Source organism: Falco punctatus (assembly GCF_963210335.1).
Source record: "Falco punctatus genome assembly, chromosome: Z".
In the NCBI taxonomy this organism is placed as follows: Eukaryota; Metazoa; Chordata; class Aves; order Falconiformes; family Falconidae; genus Falco; species Falco punctatus.
The window spans coordinates 45,927,021-45,949,428 of record NC_137586.1 but is presented as its reverse complement, the minus strand read 5'-3'; the positions used below and the strand labels follow the sequence as shown (position 1 = coordinate 45,949,428).

General features: G+C 39.5%; 1 protein-coding gene across 1 annotated transcript; it reads left to right on the top strand.

The window, feature by feature from the left end:
* The first annotated feature begins 8 nt into the window (after positions 1 to 8).
* On the top strand, positions 9 to 20,906 carry LOC308057079 (cryptic protein-like). Its single transcript, XM_080373262.1, has 6 exons — positions 9 to 16,369; positions 16,945 to 16,994; positions 17,108 to 17,281; positions 18,140 to 18,254; positions 18,361 to 18,470; positions 20,420 to 20,906. The coding sequence occupies exons 1-6, from the start codon at positions 16,257 to 16,259 to the stop codon at positions 20,542 to 20,544; spliced, it is 687 nt and encodes a 228-aa protein (XP_080229388.1). The 5' UTR covers positions 9 to 16,256; the 3' UTR covers positions 20,545 to 20,906.
* The last annotated feature ends 1,502 nt before the right edge of the window (positions 20,907 to 22,408 follow it).

Sequence of the window (22,408 nt, the reverse complement as noted above, 5' to 3'; positions counted from 1 at the left end):
TTTATAATTAATAGATTAATAGATCTTACACCCAAGCTGAAAGCTGTAAGCACCATGTAAAAGCTCAGGTATCAGCAAGAGCATCCTTTACTGCTGCTACTGAAGTTATGCCAGCACACAAGTACACTGGACTAGAAAGAAATTAGAGAGTTATACTTTTGATTTACTCTGGTGTTAAGTGCATTTATTTTCAAAGCAGAGGTCTGGGCTGCCAGTCTCCATTTACAGATTTCTTTCTGATTTACGTAGAGACAGTTGACATAAAAATGCGTACATTTGTCACCAAGAAGTACAAGATTTATACCTCATGTTCTGTAAAGATCATGGGGCTCTTTTGTACATATGAACATAGCTTCAAAAGAGCAGTTGACAGGTTTAGACCCACTCTCTGCTATGAATTTAGCCTGTAGTTTGGTGGCAAGGTCATTCTCACCAGATATGAGACATAAGTTTAAATTGCTTTGGGCTAGAATATATGTCTCCAGCCATCTACTGCCTAAAATTCTGGTATAATAATTTATCAATAAAACATTCAAAAAGGAGGTGTACAAAATTCCCACAGATCTAGTGTGCTGAATCTCACAGCTCATGAAACACAAGCACAGCTAAGCTAGGGAAGCACTCCAAACCCTAGCTGTATGTGTCACAGGAGCAAATTAAGCAGAAGAGTATTAGAACTCCCTCAGTACTCTCTGATATTTAAAAGAGTGAGTTATTTGTCCTTTTGCATTATAGTTGTAAAGTCTCTCACCCTGTTCCAATAGACACAAAAAGGAACCAATCAGTGCCTTAAGACTGGCAAAAAAAAAGAAAAAAAAAAAAAGAAAAAAAAAAAGAAAAGACAAAAACAGAAGTTTTGATTTTCTGTGACTTTTAATAACCTTGCTACAGCTTCTTCTCCTTGATGCAGCCCTGGCATATCTCAGACCCAGTGATCCTTTTGCATTATTAGCAAAGATTTTGTTACTTCTGTGGGAACTTAAAAAGCTGTTCAGCTTTTTTACTGCCACAAGGAAATCTTAAACCTTTCACTAGTCAAGACAGTAGCTCATGCTCTAGTTGGAGCTACCTCAGTAGCCCCAACAGATGAGCTGCTGGGAGGACAATCAGTAAAAACAGACATTCAAGCAGAACCTTTTCTTGTGAAGGGACAAACTGATGGTACAAGCTTTGGGCAATTTGTTGCATCCTGTGTAACTGCCCCAGCTGGAGCAGTAGGATTGACAGGATTCCATGAGGTATGGAAATCCTTGATATACACACATTCAAATCTATTATCCTTCACCTGTATCTCATCAAAGTATGTGATATAGGGAGCTTCTATTCTATATACCTTCCGCGCACCACACAGATCAAATAGTGTGTCCCGGGCATTTTACGCTCACTCTACTTATATTTTGGAAAGTTATTTCCCACACAAAGATGTAGAAGCCCTAAAAGCAGTGTAACAAGTAATCACATGGTAGTTGTTTTGCGGTGATTACACAGATACTTGTTCTGATTGTGCTGTGAATGTGAAGTTCACTGCACTCTGGTGAAATGAGTAATTTTCAATTCCATAAGATAATAGTTTACATATGAGCCTGTCTGTACTTCACAGTAAATATCAGGTTATCCAAGGCAATGTGCAGTTTGCATCTGTTTAATTTGAAACATTTAAGAAAAGTAGATATTATTAATCAACACTGAAATTTTTAGTGTCTCCACTTTCAGGGAAATCATGGCTTAGAGTAAAATGTTTTACAAGGCATTGCCTGTATAGGGCTGCATGGGTGGAAACCCTGACAACCTGGTGAATTCAGGTTTTTAAACCGAGCACCCAAGTATATTGTGAAGATTATTACAATAAAGGACAAGTTCTACAGATAAGATGTGGCAGGACAGACCAGGCTCAAAGCCAAGAAAGGCATTTACAAGATGTGAAAGGGGCAGCACCTGTCCTGTTTTCCTTCTCTGTGTTCATGCTGGGCTCCCTCAACTCAGACTGCCACTTAGGAGAAGTAGCCTCAATGGTGGAGGGGCAAGAAGAAAAGCCCACTCCAATCCACACTCCACTTTGTCCTGAAGCCTGTGTTCGCTTGTCCCAAACACAAGAAATTGCCTAGAGAACAGGCTGGTTTCAAAGAAGTCCCAAGGCTTTGTGATTTGTTTCTACTGTACTTCTTTATTTCCCTGGTGTGAAAAAAAGATATCCCTGGACACCTCCAAGTAATCTAAAGGCTGTGGGGGTAAAGTTGCATGGCTGGACTTGAATGTAAGGTTTTCAAATTTATAACAAGGTATTTAAATTTCATTCTTCCCTGTCCTCAGGGTACTTTTCATCTTTTGTTCTGTTCAAGGAAGTTTATTCTCCTCCCACTCTTTTCCAAATATCCAAATGCAAATATGAGTTGAACCTGGATTTCAAAATTTTAGAAGTTTTACTGTCAAAAAAAGTAAAGCTTAGTGAGCATATGTGCATGCACACTCACCAAACTGCACAACTGACAGGTCTTTCATGATGGGAGTGAGGAAGCATGATGGTTACAGAATAAACAAACTAGTTAATAAAAGTTAGTTTTAAAATTCCATCCTTGGAAAGCAATATCACAGTAAAGAGATAAAAACCTCAGTTCAGGGTTCTGCAGAGAGGGAAACAGATCAGATTTTGTTTCACTTCCCGTAGGCTTTTCTTTAAACTTTTTTCTAAATTTCCAACAAAACTTCATCCCTTGGTTCCTCTGACAGCTTCTGTTGTTTTTCATTATTAATTCATCCTACATTTTATCATGTTTCCAAAAAAAGTTCAAAGCCTTTTTTGTTTTCACAGTTTGTTTACTGGGACAGTGAGTAAAAACCTGTGCTTGTGCTGACTCTGTCCATACATTGGAATTCCTGTAATTTGTCCTGGTACTCACTGCTGAGGCATCATCCTTGGCTTTGCCCAAAAAACAGCGCCTAATACAACTCCAGGGCCAGATTCAGCCCCAACACAAAGAGGGCACAACCTTGGCCATCTTCTTCATGCACAGCTATTACATGATAGAACTCTATCTTTAACAGCTGTGCTGCACTACATTTTGCCTCCTTCTGTCTCCCAAAATCTGCACATGGGAATCAGAAAAAAGAACTGGCAGCAATGTCAAACTAATAGCACCAAAAAAGACCCTTGCTAGAAATTTGTCCCTGGATGTGACCTGTCCTACTTCTATCTGGTTCACTGTGACTGCAACACACTGCTTGCATCAAAGCCCTTAACTTCCACTATGACTATGAACAGGTTGATATGGTATTGCTAGCTATTAATGAGATTAATGCCTTTCGTTTGCACTAGGTAGTTCTATCAGAATAAATTAAGAGAAAAAAAATTAAAACCTGCTTACATACAAGTTCAGTTGCAATTAGCTTCTGTGGGAAGAAGTGGCTTTGACTTACCCAGCAAAAGAGCTCTGCATTTCTGTCAGACATCTGTCATGACTGCATACCATCACCACAAAATCATGATCTTTACTTTTTTTTCAACAGTAAAGTAAGTAGATAAAAATAGAGCTAAATGATCATTTCTTCCTCACGTTGACCATGCAGCAGAAATAATCTGTCAAGGTGCTTGGCAAAGACAATCTACCCATAATGCATTTAATTATGTATAAAGCATGCTAAACCAGACTGAATACAAGTACTGTGCTATGTATGCCCTGGATGCCAGACATGCTCTGACATGAGAAATGCAGAAGCTCAGAAATGGCCTAGAAGCTGCCAAAAATGTAAGCCCACAGTCTGTGCAACTGTATCCTACCCCCTTTCTATCCCTGATTTCTGCAGCCATTCAGCAAAGCAGTTAACTTGAATGAAATACTTGAAAAACAAAACTAAACTCATTATGGAAATAATTGCAGTCAGCACAGTGACTTTTTAAGGCTTTTTTCCTATGTTCTGAATCCAAAATAGGTATAGAACCTATTTTTGGCTTTATGCTGCCTCAGTTCTTACTTTTTAGGCCAGAGCAGATATTTTAGCAACCAGTGTGAATGTGAGAGTAGAGAGTTAAAAAACGCTTGCGACTAAATGAAAGGCAATGGTTGCATTGGGGACTGTGAAGAGAATGGGAGAGGTTTGGCTTTTTGCTGCAGAAACATTTAGAACCTTATTTCCTTCTCTGTTTGGAAAAGAATATACTAGTTTATGTCACCTAGTAACTGTTATTTTGTGTCAGTTTCTTTGCCAACGTTTACACAATAACAAGTAGGCATGGGTCAATAAGAGGATCAATAATAAGAATTAAAGCTAATGATATTAAAATTGCCATAATTATATTCCAGACAGAGCTGGGCAGAAAATTGATTCCCTGTCCTGCAAATGTTGAGATGTAAAACATATTCCTGCTTTGCATCAGGACAAAGCCAAGGTTTTTCTTTCTTTTCTTAAAAAATAATAATAATCATCATAATAATTTAAAAAAATAAAATAAAATAAACAAAAAAACCCACCCATACAACCAGAAAAAAGTCTGCAAGACAAAGGACAGAGGAAGGCAGAAACAGATGAACAGAGATGGGCTTCAAAATAGCTAATAGATTTTTGGCTAGGACACTAAAACTAGATTTTTGCAAAAACCCAAGTCCATTCCTTAGGCTAAATCAGAAAAAGCAGGAATTCAAACCTAGGTCTCACAAATCCCAGCTGAGAGTTACAACTGTCAAGTTATTTCCCTTTTTTGAAGGTGAGTGCCTGTTCCTGAACAGTGCTCTGTCAAAACAATACATTTCCACAACATCTCATTTGCACATCAGGCCTTTTCCAATTTGTCAACATTTCCAACCAGCCACAGTTACAGGACTGCATCGTGATTGTCAGACTCACAGACTGGTTGCCTGAGGCTACCTCTAGCCAAGCCCAGAAACTCAACTTGGCATAAAGACAGAGCATTTTAATTCTTTTTTTCTTTGCATCCAAAGATGAGTCTTCTCTTTGCTAAATGGACACCTGGGAATGGATATAGTTTCTGAAGAGTAAAACCTTGACACTGAATAAGCAATACTGACAGTAGAACTCTGCTTTAAAAACAATATAACCAACCCTTTATTTGAATTTTTGACAACAGATCATTTTTCAATGTGTTTGTGATTTTTCTGTCCTTTACTCCCTACTAGAGGTTCAATTCCCCTTTCAGGAGCAATAATAACTTACCATACTCCCATTTCCTCTTCTTCCTCCAGTCTCCATAGCGGGGTACACCTTCCTCTCAGACATATTACTCAAGTGTTTGGGAGGCTATACTGTAAACTAGATGGGAGAAAGTGATCAGACTGACAAATAAGCTCTAGTGCAAAATCTTTTATGTCTCTACCTCCCTTTTTTTGGTACAGATGCATAGGCAGCTCTCTACAGGACAGAAAGTTAAGTTAGGGTAGAAGCCAGGAGGTTGTAGCACACAGTTTCACTGATGTCTAGGGTGGAGTTTTTTCATGCTAAGGCTGACCACTCCTTTAGAGGCAATGTAAAGCTCATATTCAATCCATGTTGTCCCACAATAGCATCACACCAGCAAACCTAGCTTCTTAGAAGTGCATTGAAGCACAGTGTAATCCTATGGTAAAAACAACCCTGCACCATTAAGGCCAGCCAGGTTAGCGTTGCCCTGTGTGGTCTGAGCACCACTCACCTAAAACAGACAAACTGTTGTGTCTGTAACAGTACTGTATACAGCCTACAGGTTTTGTCACCTTGGTTTCTTAAGGCTCCTCCTTGTTGGATATACATTATTTTCCATTTTCTTTCTTTGTGTCACTGCCCTGTGATTTGGTTGGGGTTTTTTAAGTGTAATTTCTTAATCAGAAAACTCTTATTGTCTAATATTGCATCCCAGTGCTAAGAGTTTCTAGACAGAGTCTTTCTGAGATGACAATCTATGCACAAAAAATCTTTTCACAGTTGAGGAGAAGGGAGGTATGCAAAGTCTGTAGAGCAGTAGCAAAACCCTCTAATATCAAATCCCCAACATATTTTTTTGCGTATGCTTTGTATTCTATATTATTAATGTAAATATATATAAAAGCCTCCTGTTAGAAGTAAAGTGACAGGGTGGATGTAAGAGAACAGCTATGGCATGGCTCATTGAGAGGGGTGTTTCATACAAAGTGAGATATTGTTCTGGCCCTTTGACCTGCAGAGCGTTACAGATGCTTCCCCAAAGCCTCTAATGCTGCTATGTCAGCTATCAATGAAGAGTTAGACTGACACGTCAGAGTGACTCTGCACTGAGAACTGCCTCTTGTGCCTACTTGGCCGTGCTCCTCTGCACAGCCTCTGGACAGCAAGTGCAGGCACGCACCAACATCTGCCTTCCAATGCACAAGTCTATGAAAGGTGGAAACAGGGAACATCCAGGAGAGGTTAAGCGGGCTGAGGAGTGCACACTGCTACATTAAAGTGTTAACGCTGGGGCAAGTTTAAGAGAGAGAGAGAGAATAGAGAGATTCCATGCTAGAGAAAGAAAAACAACCAGACTGAGTATCAGGCTTATCAGGAAGTAGAAGGATTCGTCAGATCCATGCTTTGAAAAGTAACTGTTCATTTCCCCTTATCTTCTTCGTTAACTTAAAATAGAGAAGCTGGAAGTTATTCTAAGTGCCTAATGATCTATAAGTTTTATGGAGCAGAGACTTTCTTACTTCTCAATATTTGGCTGCACCTATCCCAACAGGGTCTAAATGATGAGGCTCTGGCTGACAGCCACCAAATTGAGCAGTGGTAATGCCCAGCAGAAACGTAAAATGAAAACTGTATTGATTAGTGAGAGGTTAGCGTTAGGACATCCTGATGAACTTTCAGCCGCTGCGATAAATTCCTGCCAATCCGCCAGCTTGCTCAGTGCAGGCAAGGGTAAAAAAGCAAAATTTTCCCAACATCATTCTTTTCTTCTTCCTTTGCACCAGTAAAGGAAAGCAAACTCACTTTGATACTTAATGTGTGCAGGAAGACAAAGACTAGCCTCCAATCCCCACACAGAGCTGTCCTCAAGCTCTGCGGAGGATGCAGCTCTGCAGAACTCCAGCCAGTACCCACAGCATTAACACAGCAGTGTGGCTTCACCTCAACAGATATATATGTACTTACTTGTGGTATTTTTAGGGAAAACACAAGCTAGCTGGAGACAGTTTCCTTGTAGTAAAATCACAGTGAAGGCAAGACACATAAAAATTATCATGATGTAGTCACTCAAGGTCAGGCATGCATAGATGAGTATTGGTTCTGATGGGTATCTGGGTGCTTAAATATGTCTGAGAAAGCAGTGCTAGACTAAATATTCATTAATGTAGCTCTGCATCTAATTAGTAAATTAACTTGATAGATGTTTTACAGTAGCTTACAGATGGAAGTCATAATTTAGGTAACAGCACATAAGACATGCTTATGTAAGTGCAGATTTATCACTGTGGGATTGGTAGGGACAGGAGCTTCAGTGATATTAGCCCCAGCTGCACAAGCCCTATCCCCAGATAATACAACATTTCCATACATCAGAGGGCGTATCATGATGGCATGATTTCCTTCACCTAGATTAGGGATCATGTTCCTCTCCCACAAATATTTCTGGTTTTATTCTTGTGAACAGAACCTGTTCTGTTGAATAGATTTAACCTATTACAAATAAACACATAGCCAGGGAAAGGACTGTGGAAGAAATTTTATACCACTAGAGAAACATCAACACAATTTACTAAAAAAAGAAAGATTTTTTTCTTGTCAATTTTTATGCGTGGAAATGAAGGACAGTTTTCCAAATGATAAACTGTCATAGGCCCCTGGAAATCTGTACCTCTGTAAAACCAGGAAGATTTAGCAGAGGAAATGGTAGATTTCCACTTAAAGAGGAAGTTTATAAGTGTTCCCAGAGCATCCATTAAGCACCACTTGAAATGAATTAAGCTAGGCCAAGTTTCACCATAAATGTTAAACACATACTCATCTCAAGCTGTAAAGTCATCCCAAATTCAGAGATATTTTCCCTGCTGTCATTGCCTGGGATGAAGTTTACTGCTCTCTAGAATTCCCCAACTATTTCTTTCTCATCTTTAGCCAAGCAAAACTGCATTAACAAAATGTGCACGCATCATGTTCTCATTTCAGACCTCTGTGTCCCTTGGAGACTCAGGATGTAGTAGTAATCTATTAAACTGGTTCAATCTATTTTACACCTAAAGGTTCTACCAGCAAACACTAGTAAATCACCATATTTACAGAAGTTTAGTTTTCTTCAGTCATTCAGGTGTGTCATATTCAGAGGAGCTAAGAACACATGCAAAGGTTTTATTTAAATACTGTTATATCAATTCAACTTTTTTGTGAGTTTGCCCTCTGCATTTGATCTGTAAAAGGCCCAAATGTAAATTAAATAATTGGAAACCTGAATCTTTTCTCTGCTGTCAATGATGACCTGAACAATTTGGGCAGCACACCTGAGGAGACAGAAGTCTGTGGGAGGAGAAACAAGGCAGGAAGCTCATAAAAATCAGCTTTTCTGCCAAAAAAAGATATGTTACATTTGCAAAAATATATGTATGTATCACAGTGTGAAACTGCAGCTGGCATCCTGTCTTGTGTCCTTCCTAGTCCTTATTATCAAGTGAAACTTTGTGTTCCAGAAAAGCCTTCTATCAATTTACTGTTCCTGGCTGTCAGAAATTCCTCCTCAGAACGTTTAACATCAGAGCAGTCACGCCATTAATATAACTGCTTACAATATGCCCATGTTAGGTGTCTTAGACATTTCTACTCTCCTGTCTCCAGGGAATTATACTAACAACATTCATGACATGACCAGTGGTTTCTATGGCAGAGTGACTGTCCTACTATGCCAGTGTTACATCATTCCTAACCTGCAGAATAAACAGAAAATTGGGGTTTCACAATGCATCTCAACAAACAAAAGCCATCAAGCAGAGCTCATCATAACTAGTTATGTCACTCAACTGTTTCTTCACTTCGCTGCATAACCGTGCTTAAGAAAAGGGGAAAGCTTTACTATTTGCAGACACTTACTAATAGACTACGGAAGTACACCAGTCACTTTCCCTTAAATCTGTAATCACTCTTCCCAAACCAAAAAAGAAAAATTATGTCAGAAGACTAATCCCCAAATCAAGCAGACGTTGAGATGTGCTCTGTCCCGAAGAACAAACCCCACTGTTGCTTTTGCTTTCATTTTCCCATAGATTAATCCCACTGTCAGGACAGAGCCCTCCAGCACACTGGAGTCAACTGTTGTTGAAAGACAGATGAACTTTTTCCTTCTGTAACCCCATGTGTAATCTACCTGCTTAAAATAACCCTTATATTCCACACTTCACTCATGGGGTTTCTAGTTTGCTCTTTATCATGGGATTTTTGTATTCTCAGAAGCAGCTCACAGACTGTCGCTAACACCCACAGGCTAGAAACTTTTATAACTGCCTTTTGATATGGCAATCCATTCTGAGTGCATGGATGAAGATATTAAAATTTGGCCTCTGTTGACAAATGCAGCTTTCCCCAGGCATCATTACATATGCTAGCTCTGGTATACAGATGTGTTTTAGAGACACCAACCTATGTAACTGCAGTCGAATTCACACAAGTTCCCCAGTTAGTATGGGGCAGAAATTAAGCCATTTTAATGGCAGAAGTTCAACTTCAACAAACTCTCTGCAGAAAAGAAAGCTGGAGCACAACCCATCTGCAAACAGTGGCATATGCAACATATTTTGAGCTGTTGGGCCAGGGCCAAGCTGGAACCCAGGGCTGGCACAGGGGACAGAAGCCCTTAAGTGGAGCAATAGACTGGAGACAAAAGGAAGGCCTGGACTGCTGACAGCAGCATAAATTATGATATAGTGTTTTGTTCCTATTTTAATTGATACTAACATTGAACTGCTGTTATCATAGATTAGAATAACCACTGGATCTCATTTTTGCCTGCCAGCTCTGGTGCCTACAGGGATAACTCTCCAAGACATGCCAGACCTGTTCCTTACACATCTCTCATCAATATTCAGTTTTGCAAAGTGACTTGTGTACATATATATATACATATATACACACACACAAGGTACTTTCTACTTTGTATTTGAAATAACGAATGCAAGAAGGAGAAAAAAAAAAAAAAGAAGAAGGATGAAGCAAGATGCTGTGGTTTAGGATGATCTAATAGCTCAATAACACCTGAAAAGACATCCTGACCAACTCCTTCCTTCAATGCCTGGCTCCAAGTCACACATTCCCTCACACCCCTACATGTCAGCTCCAGTGATCACTGCACCTCTTGCAGAGATGCTTCAATTCATAAGCCAGAAAACTAGTCCATAAAAAGAGGTAGATAGGTTTATTCCAGGTTAACAAAGGATTCAGCTCCATAAGAGGTCCGATGTCACTAGAGTCAGTGCAAATCTCAGCATATGCTTGACTTGGGAATTAGCCTTCTGACATTGGCTTGGCTTTAACAATGTAGCTTCATCTTAAAGAAATGAAGGTCAAACACAAGATCTGTGCAGGGGTTTCCATTCACGGCTGCCTGGGACATGCATCCATGTCCCTGGGTTAGGCTGTGGGATCACCACTTCATCTGAGACTCCTTCAAGGCTGCTATGAAATTCCTGGTTTGTATCATGCCAATAAGCCCAGATGGCTTTCTAGGTTCATATCCTACTGCAGCACTGTTAAGAATAGATTAAGCCACACCGCAATACTTCTGAATGAAAACAGCAGGGGAAACACCTGACAGCTATTCAGCCTTTGAATTGCTTCTGTCCTTACTGCTGGGGTGGATCACCTGACTGACTGAAAATTTCACTCTGGTTTCAGCTGACAGCACCAAACAAGACTCATGAGCTTGGTTAAAATATGCCATCAAACTCAAGCAATTGCGTTTTGTATATGGAAAAGATAGATTTTCAGATAGATGCCTAAGGTAATTTTGCAAGAGAGATATATCTTGAGTGCATGACTGCACTCATACAGTGTCCCCAAATGGCCCCTTAGTAAGACCGCACAAGACTTGTTAAGCTTGATACAGCCAAAAAGAGCCCATTCTCAAACCTGAAATCTTGACACAGCTTCCTGAACGGTGGACAAGACAAAGACACACACCTGATAGTATGTGGAGGAGAAGTGAATTCAGCCAAAAATGTGGTAGACCTCAGCACTACTAACTCTACAAAAATACTTCCTGGCTCTGTACAGAGCCTGGGGTGATTAAAAGCATCATCTTTTCAGACTTCAAGGCAAATAATTGTGCAAAAATTCCTTTTGCTTCAATAAAATAATAAAACTTGTTTTATTTGAAGCAGAAGAGTCTCAGTCTTGCAGTCTCTTGTGTTGATTTGTTTGCCAAACAACCTTCCCCTGAGAGGAAGATAACCAGGATTTTCTTATCACTTCCCCTGTGTACTGGCAGAATTATTTTTTTTCTGTACACAAAAAACATGAACTACATTAATTTTCATTACAAAATCCTTTCATTATCATATTGATTTTTTTCATCATGTTTAATGACTAACCATTAGACTCAGTAGAAGGAAAATCTACAGGATGCTCTCTTATGAGGCTGGTTTTATTCCATAAATTTATGTCAGTCTGTGACAGAGCACTACATCTTTGTACAATATCTGCATAAGGTTCCCTCTCCAAGGGACTGCTGTAGGTGTTTCCTTTAATTTGGTAATATCACCCCCATCTTGTTTGTACTAACCTTCATGCATATGCTGTCAGAGAGATGTGGGATGACTGCTCTATTCCTCTGTATTAGTAAGTGCTAATAGGATGAGACCATAGAAGGTGGTATCATTATCATATAGATATATTGGCTGTGGTTTATTTCCTAGGGAGGGAAATACCAGTTTAAATTTATGAACTGAAATCTATTTACAAATTCCACAGTCAATTTAATCTGGTATAAATCAGCTGTGCTACAGAAAGGATCTGCCCATCACACAGCCATGGTTGCTTACCCCTGCCTGCGGCTCCTGCCAGCACTATTGCTCATGTGGGAAACCACAGCAGGGAATGGATCCAGCTGAAAACTAACATTTTTTTTCTTTTTTTTTGCCAGCTGAGTTTTCATTAAGATAAACTCCCTGCTCCAGCTCACTCATGGCTGCACAAATAGTAATGGCAGTGTGAGGGGGGAAGTATGAACAAATAGCCCATGGTGTAAGACAAAGTGGGACTCATCCTTTTAGCAGCAGCAGCCGTTTGTCCTGCTTAAGTTGATCATGGACCCGTGGCATTAGTTAAACTGATGCCAGTCACTATATGCATTCTTTATCTTATTTTCCTGCTTCTTATTTCCTCAAGTCAATTAGCAGCAGATTCCAACTAAACTAATGTAAGCCATTTTTAACCTGGAGTGAAACCAGCTGCCCAGGGCATTCATACTGCTCATTTGAACAAGTGCAGGTTCTGCCTGTGTAAGATCTCCTCTTCATACCTACACAGAGACGAAGAGGTTAAAACAGCAACCTGTGCACGATCCTCCAGGAAATTCATGACAGTAATAAGAGCTGGTCTGAGCAGCATCTGTCAAGAAGGTTCTGTGACAGCATAAAATTGTTCAGTCCAACTGTGTTTAAGTTTTACATAGCCTTTAGAAACCAAGAACACCTAAGTAGCTGTCAGAAGTCCTAGTAGCAGCTGTAGCCAACAAAAAATAAACAAATAAAAATAAAAATCTTGGGATGGCTAGCATCAGGTCTTTCCATCCAGAATCCTTACCGTGTAATGAGTTATGTACTCTCTGAGAGCTCCCGTCTTAGACTGCCTGGGGTTTGCCCTTTCCTCAGGGAACTGTAAGTCACTCAGGCTGACAGCTTTGCTTCACAGAAGTCTCTATTCCCAAGACTTCAATAAATGTCCAGGGGAGATAATTGCTTTCTATTGTTTTCCATAATATTCTGCATAACTGATTTAACAGTGCCCAATCTGGTTAGAGATCTGATTCTAGCCCTAACATGGAATTTGGGAACCTAAAGCTTTTTAGTCAGCAGAAATTTTGGTTGCATTGGCCATCACTGAACTATCCCTGAGCAGGATTTTTAGCTCTCAGAAAGCCTGGGACATGCACATTTTCCTCATCCTTGTTTCTTTTTTTTTTTTTCTTTTCTCTTTTTCCAGTGCAACTGCCAGTCCTTAGGCATCTATTGATTCTGAAGCTGTCAGAAATAATGAGTATCTACACAGGAATACAGTTGATATGAAATACTAATATAACAAAAAACACCTGTTATCCACGCTTCACCTTTAGTGTAGTGGTCCACTTGCATGTTGGGAAAGAGTGCCAGAAGATGCAGGCTACAACCTACAGTTCCCTGGATGAAGACAAGAGGGGTCATGTGGACTAATAGAGTAAAGCCATCTTTTTCCTACCAACCTTTTCCGTATAGGCTACTTGACCTGCTGTCAGAACTTACAGCACTGAAGGCCCCCAACTAATGGTTACTCATCTCCTGTGTACATAGGGCTTGACTGAAATGCTTAGGACCAGCTCTTTGGTTGGCTCCACTCTTATCTTACTTGAAGCTGATAAAGGGGGTGCATCTTCCCTTAGTGTACCTCCTCCCAAATCCCTGGGCCGAAGCAATCGCTTTCTGGCACATTCTGTCAACAACAAACAGCAGCACTTTTCTGCAGTGTCACACCAATCCCACCTCTAGGGCAGCCAGGCAACAGCAACATCTGAGTAATTTACATTGTCCCCATTCCTATGTATGCCTTGCTGCTGAGACTGTAGGAAGAAAGGAAGAAACAAGGTATCACAGTGAGAATGTTTACCAACCACTTTACAGTTCCCCAGGTTGTTCCCTCTTGCAGTTAGAGAGACGACTCCTGGTCCTAAACAAATGGCACAGGGTGTGAAAATAGATCAATATTTCTTTATCAGCATCCTCATTTTGAAAGTTACCTCTAGCATGGGGCTGGGAATCCGATACCCAGGAAAGCTCTCCAGGAGAACTACAGTGACACTACATTTAGTAAAAAAACAGTATGGGTGATGTTTTCTGAGTTTACTTATCTCTGCTTATTTTTTCTGACTTCAATCTATGGAAAAGGGAAAACCAACAAACTAGATGCTAAATGGCAGCATTTCAGCATTTGACTGTTGTAACTCAAGGTGATACTACCAGTTAGACCAAACTGAAAATGAGTATTTTGTTCCTAACATAGTAACAAAAAGCATGAACAAATGTAACTACAGATGGTCTTTTTAAACTCAAAATACTAACTCTGTTTTACAGCTAGAGAACTCAAATGAAAGCAGTAGTTGTTTGTATTTATGTATTTTCCACAAATAAACATTTTTATATGTTGATAAAGCATATGTGTTTTGTGAATACATGCAAAAATTACATCTCTTTCATTTTGTGTGAAACATCTTACAGTCCTAATTCAGAAAAGCATCTGTTGTTACAGCGGTACTTGAACATGTGTCATAGATTTTAGGCAAGTACCTAAGCTTTAACACAGGTTTGGTTTAGAAGTTCTTGTGAACCACAGCAGGTAGAGGCAGACAGCATAATGGTGGGAGTAATCTGTCTCTTCAAAACTGTTGCTATTAAAAACAGGGAAAACAAAACCCCTTTCTGAATTAACACATGATTTTTATTGTAACATTCTTTATATTAAATATCTTACCTACCGCATTAGCGTCTAAGTTCTAGCACTGATTTAGCTGAATTACATGTAAATGTACATCACAGACTCTCAATTCCAAAAGACATGGTACTTCAATGCTTTAATGAACACTTTCATTTAAATCAGTTAAAATGAGTAACAAACAGGAAACACACCATGAAACAAGTTAATACGAAGCTAAAGGAGTTAGCCTACACCTACAAGAAAACAGTTGAGTTGACTCAATTGGAGTCAGCAGTTGTACCAACATTGGGAATGCCTTATCCACTAAGACTGATGAAGCCCAGCAGAGCGCTCCCTGCAGAAACAGCCATTCCACATCTTCAGCCACGCACTTCTATCCACTTGTTGAAGATTGGTGTCCGCTCAGGAGGCATGAAAGAGCATGTCCTCAGAATGCTCCCCATCTGCTTCAGTGCCAAGGGGATTGACTCAATTTGGACAGCTCTCTGTAATTAAACCAGCTTTTGCACTGATTTAGATGAGGGATGTTCACAGCTTCCAAACCATTAGTTTAAATGGGGCAAATCTGACAAGTGTCAACCACAGGGAGTTACAAACATAAGATGACAATATCTTTAACCAGCACAGCTGTTTCTTCAGTGAAGGTTTGACTCCTACGTCTGATAGGATCATATATCTAGACAATTTGTACTAGCATGGTAAAAGCATCCTTCTCTGACGTGCCTCACCAGACCCCCAGCCCCCCAGCAAAACAAAGCTGTATTGCTGCAGTTTCCTGTTACAACTTAGGTAAAGGCCATGTGAACTCTGAGGTGCAGGTAAAGCCATTTAAGAAGTCTGCCCAGAGCTGTTTTTTAAGACTGTTCAGCTGCAGGTCTTTTTGTTGATGCTGCTGAGCCATAGTAAAGCTGTATGTGTAGTTCTAGCCTATTTCAGTGCACACAGCAAATTAAATCTAGGTATCTGCTGATATTGCATGGAGTCAGACCAGGAACACTCACCAACGGGTCTAATCTTACCAACAGTAAATAAGTTTCAAAAGGTATTTCAAGAGTTTACAACAAGCCTCTGTCAGCAACCGTATACTGCTTCCTGTAGTACTTTTGCTAAAAATCTCTAGTGCAGGCTCTGAGGATTATCTGTGCTGCAATGTGGTACAATTTTATAAAGTAGAGCCCCCTGTGGGAAACACTGGTAGAGACAAGGCATATAGATAGAGTTAAGACTTTTTAACCTTTGTTCCATACTTGCTACAGTTTATTATATACCTGCCTCAGCTCCACAGAACAGTTTTTTCTTCCCCGTGCAGCATGTTCTGTTGCAAGGTTTTTCATATTAAGAAATAAACTGGAGTTGAGATCTTCCTGGCTTGTGCTTCTTGTGGTCATGGGCCCTTAAGTCTCTTCCCAGTAGTAGGTGCCCCCACTTCGCTCCACCCTTCAGCAGTGCATGTAAATCAGGGGCAGGCCAGGGAGTCCCAGCTCAGAGGGATGGTCCCTGCCTACCAGGACTTCAGCGAGGGCTCCGCCAGCAGCACGGCTGGCAGCTATGTCTTTTCGACATTGTTTTAAGCTGGACAACAAGCGAAAAGTTTCATCCATCCTACGCTCTCCTTTTGCTGTTGCCGTGTGTGGTGTGAGGACTGCTGCATGCAACAGCCGTCAGTAAGGGGCTTTAGACCGCTTCCTTCTACTCAAGCTTTCCTGGAAGATCTCACGGGTGTTTCAGGCTGCAGGAAAATGTATTGGGGAAATCATATTAGGTAAGCCTGCCTGAGCTGCCAGGGACTGTCTCTAGCCACGGATGCTTTTCCTTGTAGCAGTGGGTTTTTTTGGTAGTTAATCGGGTTAGAAAGCCCTGAAAGGAACAAATGTACCTGCGAAACAGAGGAGCTGCGGATGAAGTGAAAGCTGATGTTTTCCTCTTGCTTTTGCTGCCTTTGTAACTGCTGGCAACAACCTGGTTGTGGCAAAGAAACGTACAGAAAAAGACATTGTTGACTGGTTGTCAACCAGCAAATGTATGGAATCTGTAGCTTTCTGGAAGCAAGCCTAATCTGTATGTCTCTGTTCTCCCCCCTTTCCCCTCACCACCACTCCCCAGTTTTCAAGCTTAGTTTGAGACTTTTGTTAAATAAAATTACTGCCGTCATAAGAAAAACATCTCATTCACATCAACGGTTAATAATGCTTTTCCCTGTCCCCTATCTTCGTTTTGGTGTTTGTATTTTATTAACACAAATTTATTTTAGCTCTTTGTGGTTTTTCGGGGGTTTTGTGTTTTGGGGTTTTTTGTTGGTTTTTTGTTTTTTGGTTTTGTTTTTTTTTTTTTTTTTAGAATTCTTTTCACTGTGACTCTGGTCTGGCAGACTGTTCATTTAGGAAAAGGTAAGGAAAATTTCGTGTTTCCCCCACCCTCCCCTGTTTCTTTTGTGCATATACAGTATGCCTTGTTTCATTACAAGCTATCCTTCTCTTCCATACTTGCACTTCTTGTCAAGGCCATGAAAAGGAAGAACATGAAGATGTCAAAAGTCTCAATGCCACAGGACAAAAGCAGCAGCCCAAGAACGAAGGGACTATTATAAATGCTCTCAGTGACATGAATCAGAGTTATGAAAGCAGAAAACAACAGAATTTCAGGGCATTGGTACCTTTCACTGGGATTACAGAGAGTAGGTAACATTTATTTAAACAGTGCCATAAAATTGCTTTTTAAAATACTATAGTACAGCAATACTTTGATTGTTGTCCTGGGAGATTCCAGCCACTTGGTTTCCCGTGGCCGCTCGTTGAAGTTATTCCTGTGGCTACTTAGGAAATGGTGATAAACATTTAAGGTAGAACCGGGGATCTCTTACCTGTAAAAGGTGGTAACCGAAATCAGGTCCCTTGGATTTGCAGGAGTCTTTGTAGAATTTTGTAAAATTCTGGTAATTTTTAAAAATACACCATTTTTCATGACCAAAAATTACTGAACTTAAAAATAATTAAAAAATCATTCAGTTGTATGAAAGCAACAGTACAAACAGGAAAAACACCAATGAGAGATGTATGTTTACTCCTACATCTATAAAGTTTCATATTGGGAGTATGAGAAAGGCTTAAGGGAGTGCTCCCCTCCCCTCTCAAAACTAAGCAACTCTTCCCAATAACGGAAGCCTCCTTTCCTCAAAAATAAGAACCACTTCCCAGTAATAATGCCCCTTTTCTTAAGTGTGACTGAAAACTGACTCTGTCAAAGTGAAATATTTCACTTGAATATACGCTGCTACTACGGGACTTGCCAGGCGTTGCTTCTTGACCATCCTGTAATCCCTAGCAGTTGGTTTCTAATCCTTAACTAAACAAACTGGGTTTAACAGAACAAACACTCCTAACAGGCAGATAATTTTATTGTCTCTAAAGGCAATAAAACTAGATATCCTTAAGATCCTTTGGCAACTGGAAAGACCTGAGAGAACAAGTGAGAAAAAAGGGGAGGTCCAAAGCCCCCCGGGATGCTTGGTAACCTCTCTAATATTGTCTTGCAGGTAAAAAGCTGAACAGACATTGCTGCCAAAACGGAGGGACCTGTATCCTAGGGGCTTTCTGTGCCTGCCCAAAGCATTTCACTGGCAGATACTGTGAACATGATGAGCGGAAAAGGTAAAAAACAGACTAAAACCAGAAAGAGTAAACAAGCTGCTGTGAATGTTTTATTTTCTGTGGTGGCATCAGGAACATTACCAAATGTCTCCCTTGTCCTTGACAGCAACTGCGGCAGCATTGCCCATGGCACCTGGGTGATGAAGGGCTGTTGGCTGTGTCGGTGTGGCTATGGTACTCTGAACTGTCTTTCAGAAATAATGCACGATAACTGTGGTAAGGAACGGTGTTAAATCAACCATTTTTATATTGTGGGTAACAACCGCCTTCTGCAAAGCTGGGGTACTCAGACGATGCTGTATATGCTCTGTTTAGACTAAGGTAGTGGCCTGCCTTGCTTCAAAGAAAGCATGAGAGAGACAGTAAATGATACTCCTGTGGCCTGTATAGTGTATCACAGAAAATACTTGGAGATCTTTATACTCCTGTGCAGTAGGAAACTTCCCCCATTTTAATGGAAAATTAGAGGGATTAGAGGGATTTCTGTTCTGCAAAACCTGTACACATATACAAATTGTCCTGGTTGAGTGGGAAGTCATACAACTAAACCACATCCAAGCCTACAAAAATGTTTCTTAGATGAGGAAAGAGAAAAAACAGTAGCATAAGCTGGTGTGGTAAAAAGTACAAACCAGTATTACACTAGAGAAAAAAGTACTGAAAATATGCATGTTCTTGCATAAGCTATTTAACACATAAATAGCAGCAAACTAGTCTGAAACTTATTTTAAGATCAGTATATTAATCGTCGAAATATTCTTGTATGGAGGTCTAAGACTGAGAACACCACCAAAAAATGCCTAGCCATAGTCCAGGTCAGTGCAATGCAGTGGCATCTAGTGTCCTCAAAAGCACTATATTATTTCAAGACAAGTCTTTGTACATCAGCCTGTGAAAATCCCTGTATAAAGGTTTGAGCATTTTGAAAACAGTATATCAGCTAGCATAAAAACTTGAAGGATTGCTTTACAGGTACTTATTTTCCATTGAAAACTGGCTACTGAGATCCAGACTGTTCTCAGTACTTTGAGATGACTAATAAGAGTTTAATATTATTTTCTCTCCGGTGGCAAAGTTAGTGTAAAATATTCTTGCCCTTCATGCATGATGTCTCAACACAGCCGTGTGTTGTTGTTTCCTTCAGTTTTGCCAACAGCACTAGTTAGCAGGGTAAGAAAAACAGCAGACCTAAATAGCTTCAAGATTTGTTTGCACCGTAAGGAACTATTAGCCTCTTCTTTTCTGACCAGATTCCTGTCTGAGTAGCAGTGTGTTGAAGCTGTGACTTCTGAGTTATACCACCAACTCAGAAGTAAATACAAATTTCAAAACTTGAGCCTCCTAGGTCCCCAGGATGTGCCCTGTTGTGTGATAAGACCACAAATCCAAATAAGTGAAATGCAAAAGAAAGGTGACATTCCTATCTTTGCAACCACAGCTAAAAATAAATAAATAAATAAATAAAATTTAGCACAAACCCCAACACAACTGAAAACCCACCACCAAAACCATTTTTGCCTTGAAGTCTTATTTACTCTGGCAACCAACTTGCTCGTTAAACTCTTCAAAAGAGTTAAATGCTCAAGTTACCTTGGGCGTTCACCTTTAAATCAGCCCTATTGTTTGCCGTTACTGGAGCAAAAGACCTAAGAGGCCTCAGCCACGTTCAGTGAAAACAGTCTACTGCTTACTAATTTTGAGCTCAGCTTAACAAAGGCAATAAAGGTGGCAGTGGAGAATCATCTGCTCATCCTCTCTGACTCAGCAGCTTTCACATGTGAGAGGGTATGGCTTTCTGCTTCTGCTAGTATAGTGAAGCCCCTTCTTGTTAAAGGAAGGGTTAAAAGGCTACATGCAGAGCTGAGTGCATACCTCTTGTGAACATCTTGCACTTGCTTTTGCTTGGTATTTACTTTTGATTATTCTGAGATTAATGCCTGCCAGAGCTGATAAGTGCTGTCATTTGCTCCTCAAACGATCATTGATGGGACATCTATTCAGATCTCTCCACTGAGAATAGCCTCTTTGATTGGCTTTAACAGCTGATACCTTTAACTTAAGTACCTGTGAGATGTCAAAGGACTTTCAAAGTATGTTCAAAATGCTTCTTTTAAAATTTGCATATTTTACTCATTACCAATTTTATTTTCTTGATACTTTTTTAGAACTGAAATCAGAAAAGGAGGAAATGAGGAGGCTATATTCTAATGGACTGAAAATACAGCAAACAGTGTTTGCACTCACTTGCCTGCTCACTGTCCTCCTGGAGCTCTGCTGCTGGCAGTTGTGAAACCGGACAAAGGCAAATATTTTAGGGCTGATGTAACCTTCGCCATGAGTCACACAACTTTTTTCTTCTGTGAGCTACAGAAGACACTTCTGCCTACATGCTGGAGACAGATTAAGATGGATTAGTTAATGGTGAAATGCTTGGATTATTTTAAATTCAGATGATATGAATGTGAAGTATTTATTATTATATTATTATTTTATTACTACTACCGATGTCTGATTCTAACGATACTAAAATACTGTTCTTCCAGTGGAAGCAAAAAAGCCCCAATGTTCTATGCCTTAAGTATTGTAAAATATAGTAAGTTTCTTTGTACACAGTACAACTATTTAACTAATAAAGCTGATTTCATTTCTGAAGAGCCTTTCTCTGGGGGATTCTTTAAACTTGAGAATTCTTATCCACCATTTCTCATTGTATTATATCCTGTAACAAAACAGTAAGAAAAGGGCAGGGTGGAATGAACAATCAGAAATTTGAAGAGATAAGAAGAGTGTTAAGGGTAGGTATATTTCAAACTTTCAAACCCTAATATACAGAATAACTCTAAAAGTTGTATGGTCTTTCAGTTTTTGTTATAGCTAAATTGTAGGTATGCATAATCTTAGGCAGGAAATATCTGTTTCTTAAGAACACATAGCTGATGTTTATTTGTCTTTTGACAGGTTATTTTATTTCACATCCTAGAAATATAAGAGTTTTTCTTTTAAAAGGATGGCAAAGAGAAACTTTTTAAAGCTTTTTCTATAGGAAGCCTATCTTGACTTATATACCATTTAAATATGAGTATTTCTAGGTTGTAAAATAAAAAAATGTTTGGAACGTGTAACTGCATTTGCAATGTAAGACCATAAAACATGAGAAACATGTTTGTTTTAAAAAAAGTTGCAGAGAAAAGCCTAAAATGTATCTTCATTCTTAGGCTGTTGAGATACCACACAGAAATAACCAGATTTATAATTTTGTTGGTTTACAAGGAATTAGTGATTTATAAAAAACCTTAATGACTTTAAAAAGTTCAATATATTCTTAAAATTTCTTTATTCATTTCCTTGGTGACACAAGCAAAGACAAGGATCCAATTATAAAGCAGAGATGGATGCATCAACAACAAATTATATGTAATACTGTGGCTGCCTTTGAAGCTATGACTATTCAGTAACAGATTTTTATAAGTCATTGTGTAAAAACATTCATTTTAAGTATTACAAAGGATTCAGACTATTCCTTTCCACACTCTGGACTTGAGTGGAAAGAGTAAGGTTTTTCACTCTTCACATAAGATAGACTAGACCAGAAACTGCCCTTTTATCATTTCCTGCAAACTCATCTGCACCTGTATGCCTGTGTTTCCACAGACTTTGAAAAGGAGGTACCAGCCTGGGACAATTACATATCAAAGAGACCTGGAGGAAAATAGTCATACCTTTATTTATCCAATGTTGAAATTGAAGGCAATCTTGAAATGTGAGCAACATCTTGGCTTGCCATAAAGCGTACCTGATAAGTCTGTCAGCAATACAGCTTGTAACGTGCTTCAAATAGACATTGCTTTTTGAAGGAAAGCAGCAAGATATGTAGACAATATATAGTACAGTAAATATTAGAAGTAACACTTTTTATCCCTACAGAAAACATACAGAGCCATACAAGATTGCAATTAGCAAAAGGAAAGGGTAGTCTAATATATGTTTTATAACAGAAGAGCAGTTTCTGTTGCCGTAACATCCACAGAAGACTTAATCAGAAAAAGCTGATCTGGATAACTCCTTATGCGGATGAGCCTATGTGCCTGCCAGAGTCACCCTGATGGAGCTATACATTATTGGGTTGTTATGACTTGAAGAATTAGAGTAATTGA

Coding starts and splice junctions, on each gene's coding strand:
- LOC308057079 (XM_080373262.1), top strand. CDS start 16,257: ATGCAACAGCCGTCAGTAAGGGGCTTTAGACCGCTTCCTTCTACTCAA. Junction 18,255..18,360: donor GAACATGATGAGCGGAAAAG/GTAAAAAACAGA, acceptor TGTCCTTGACAG/CAACTGCGGCAGCATTGCCC. Junction 18,471..20,419: donor AATAATGCACGATAACTGTG/GTAAGGAACGGT, acceptor ATACTTTTTTAG/AACTGAAATCAGAAAAGGAG.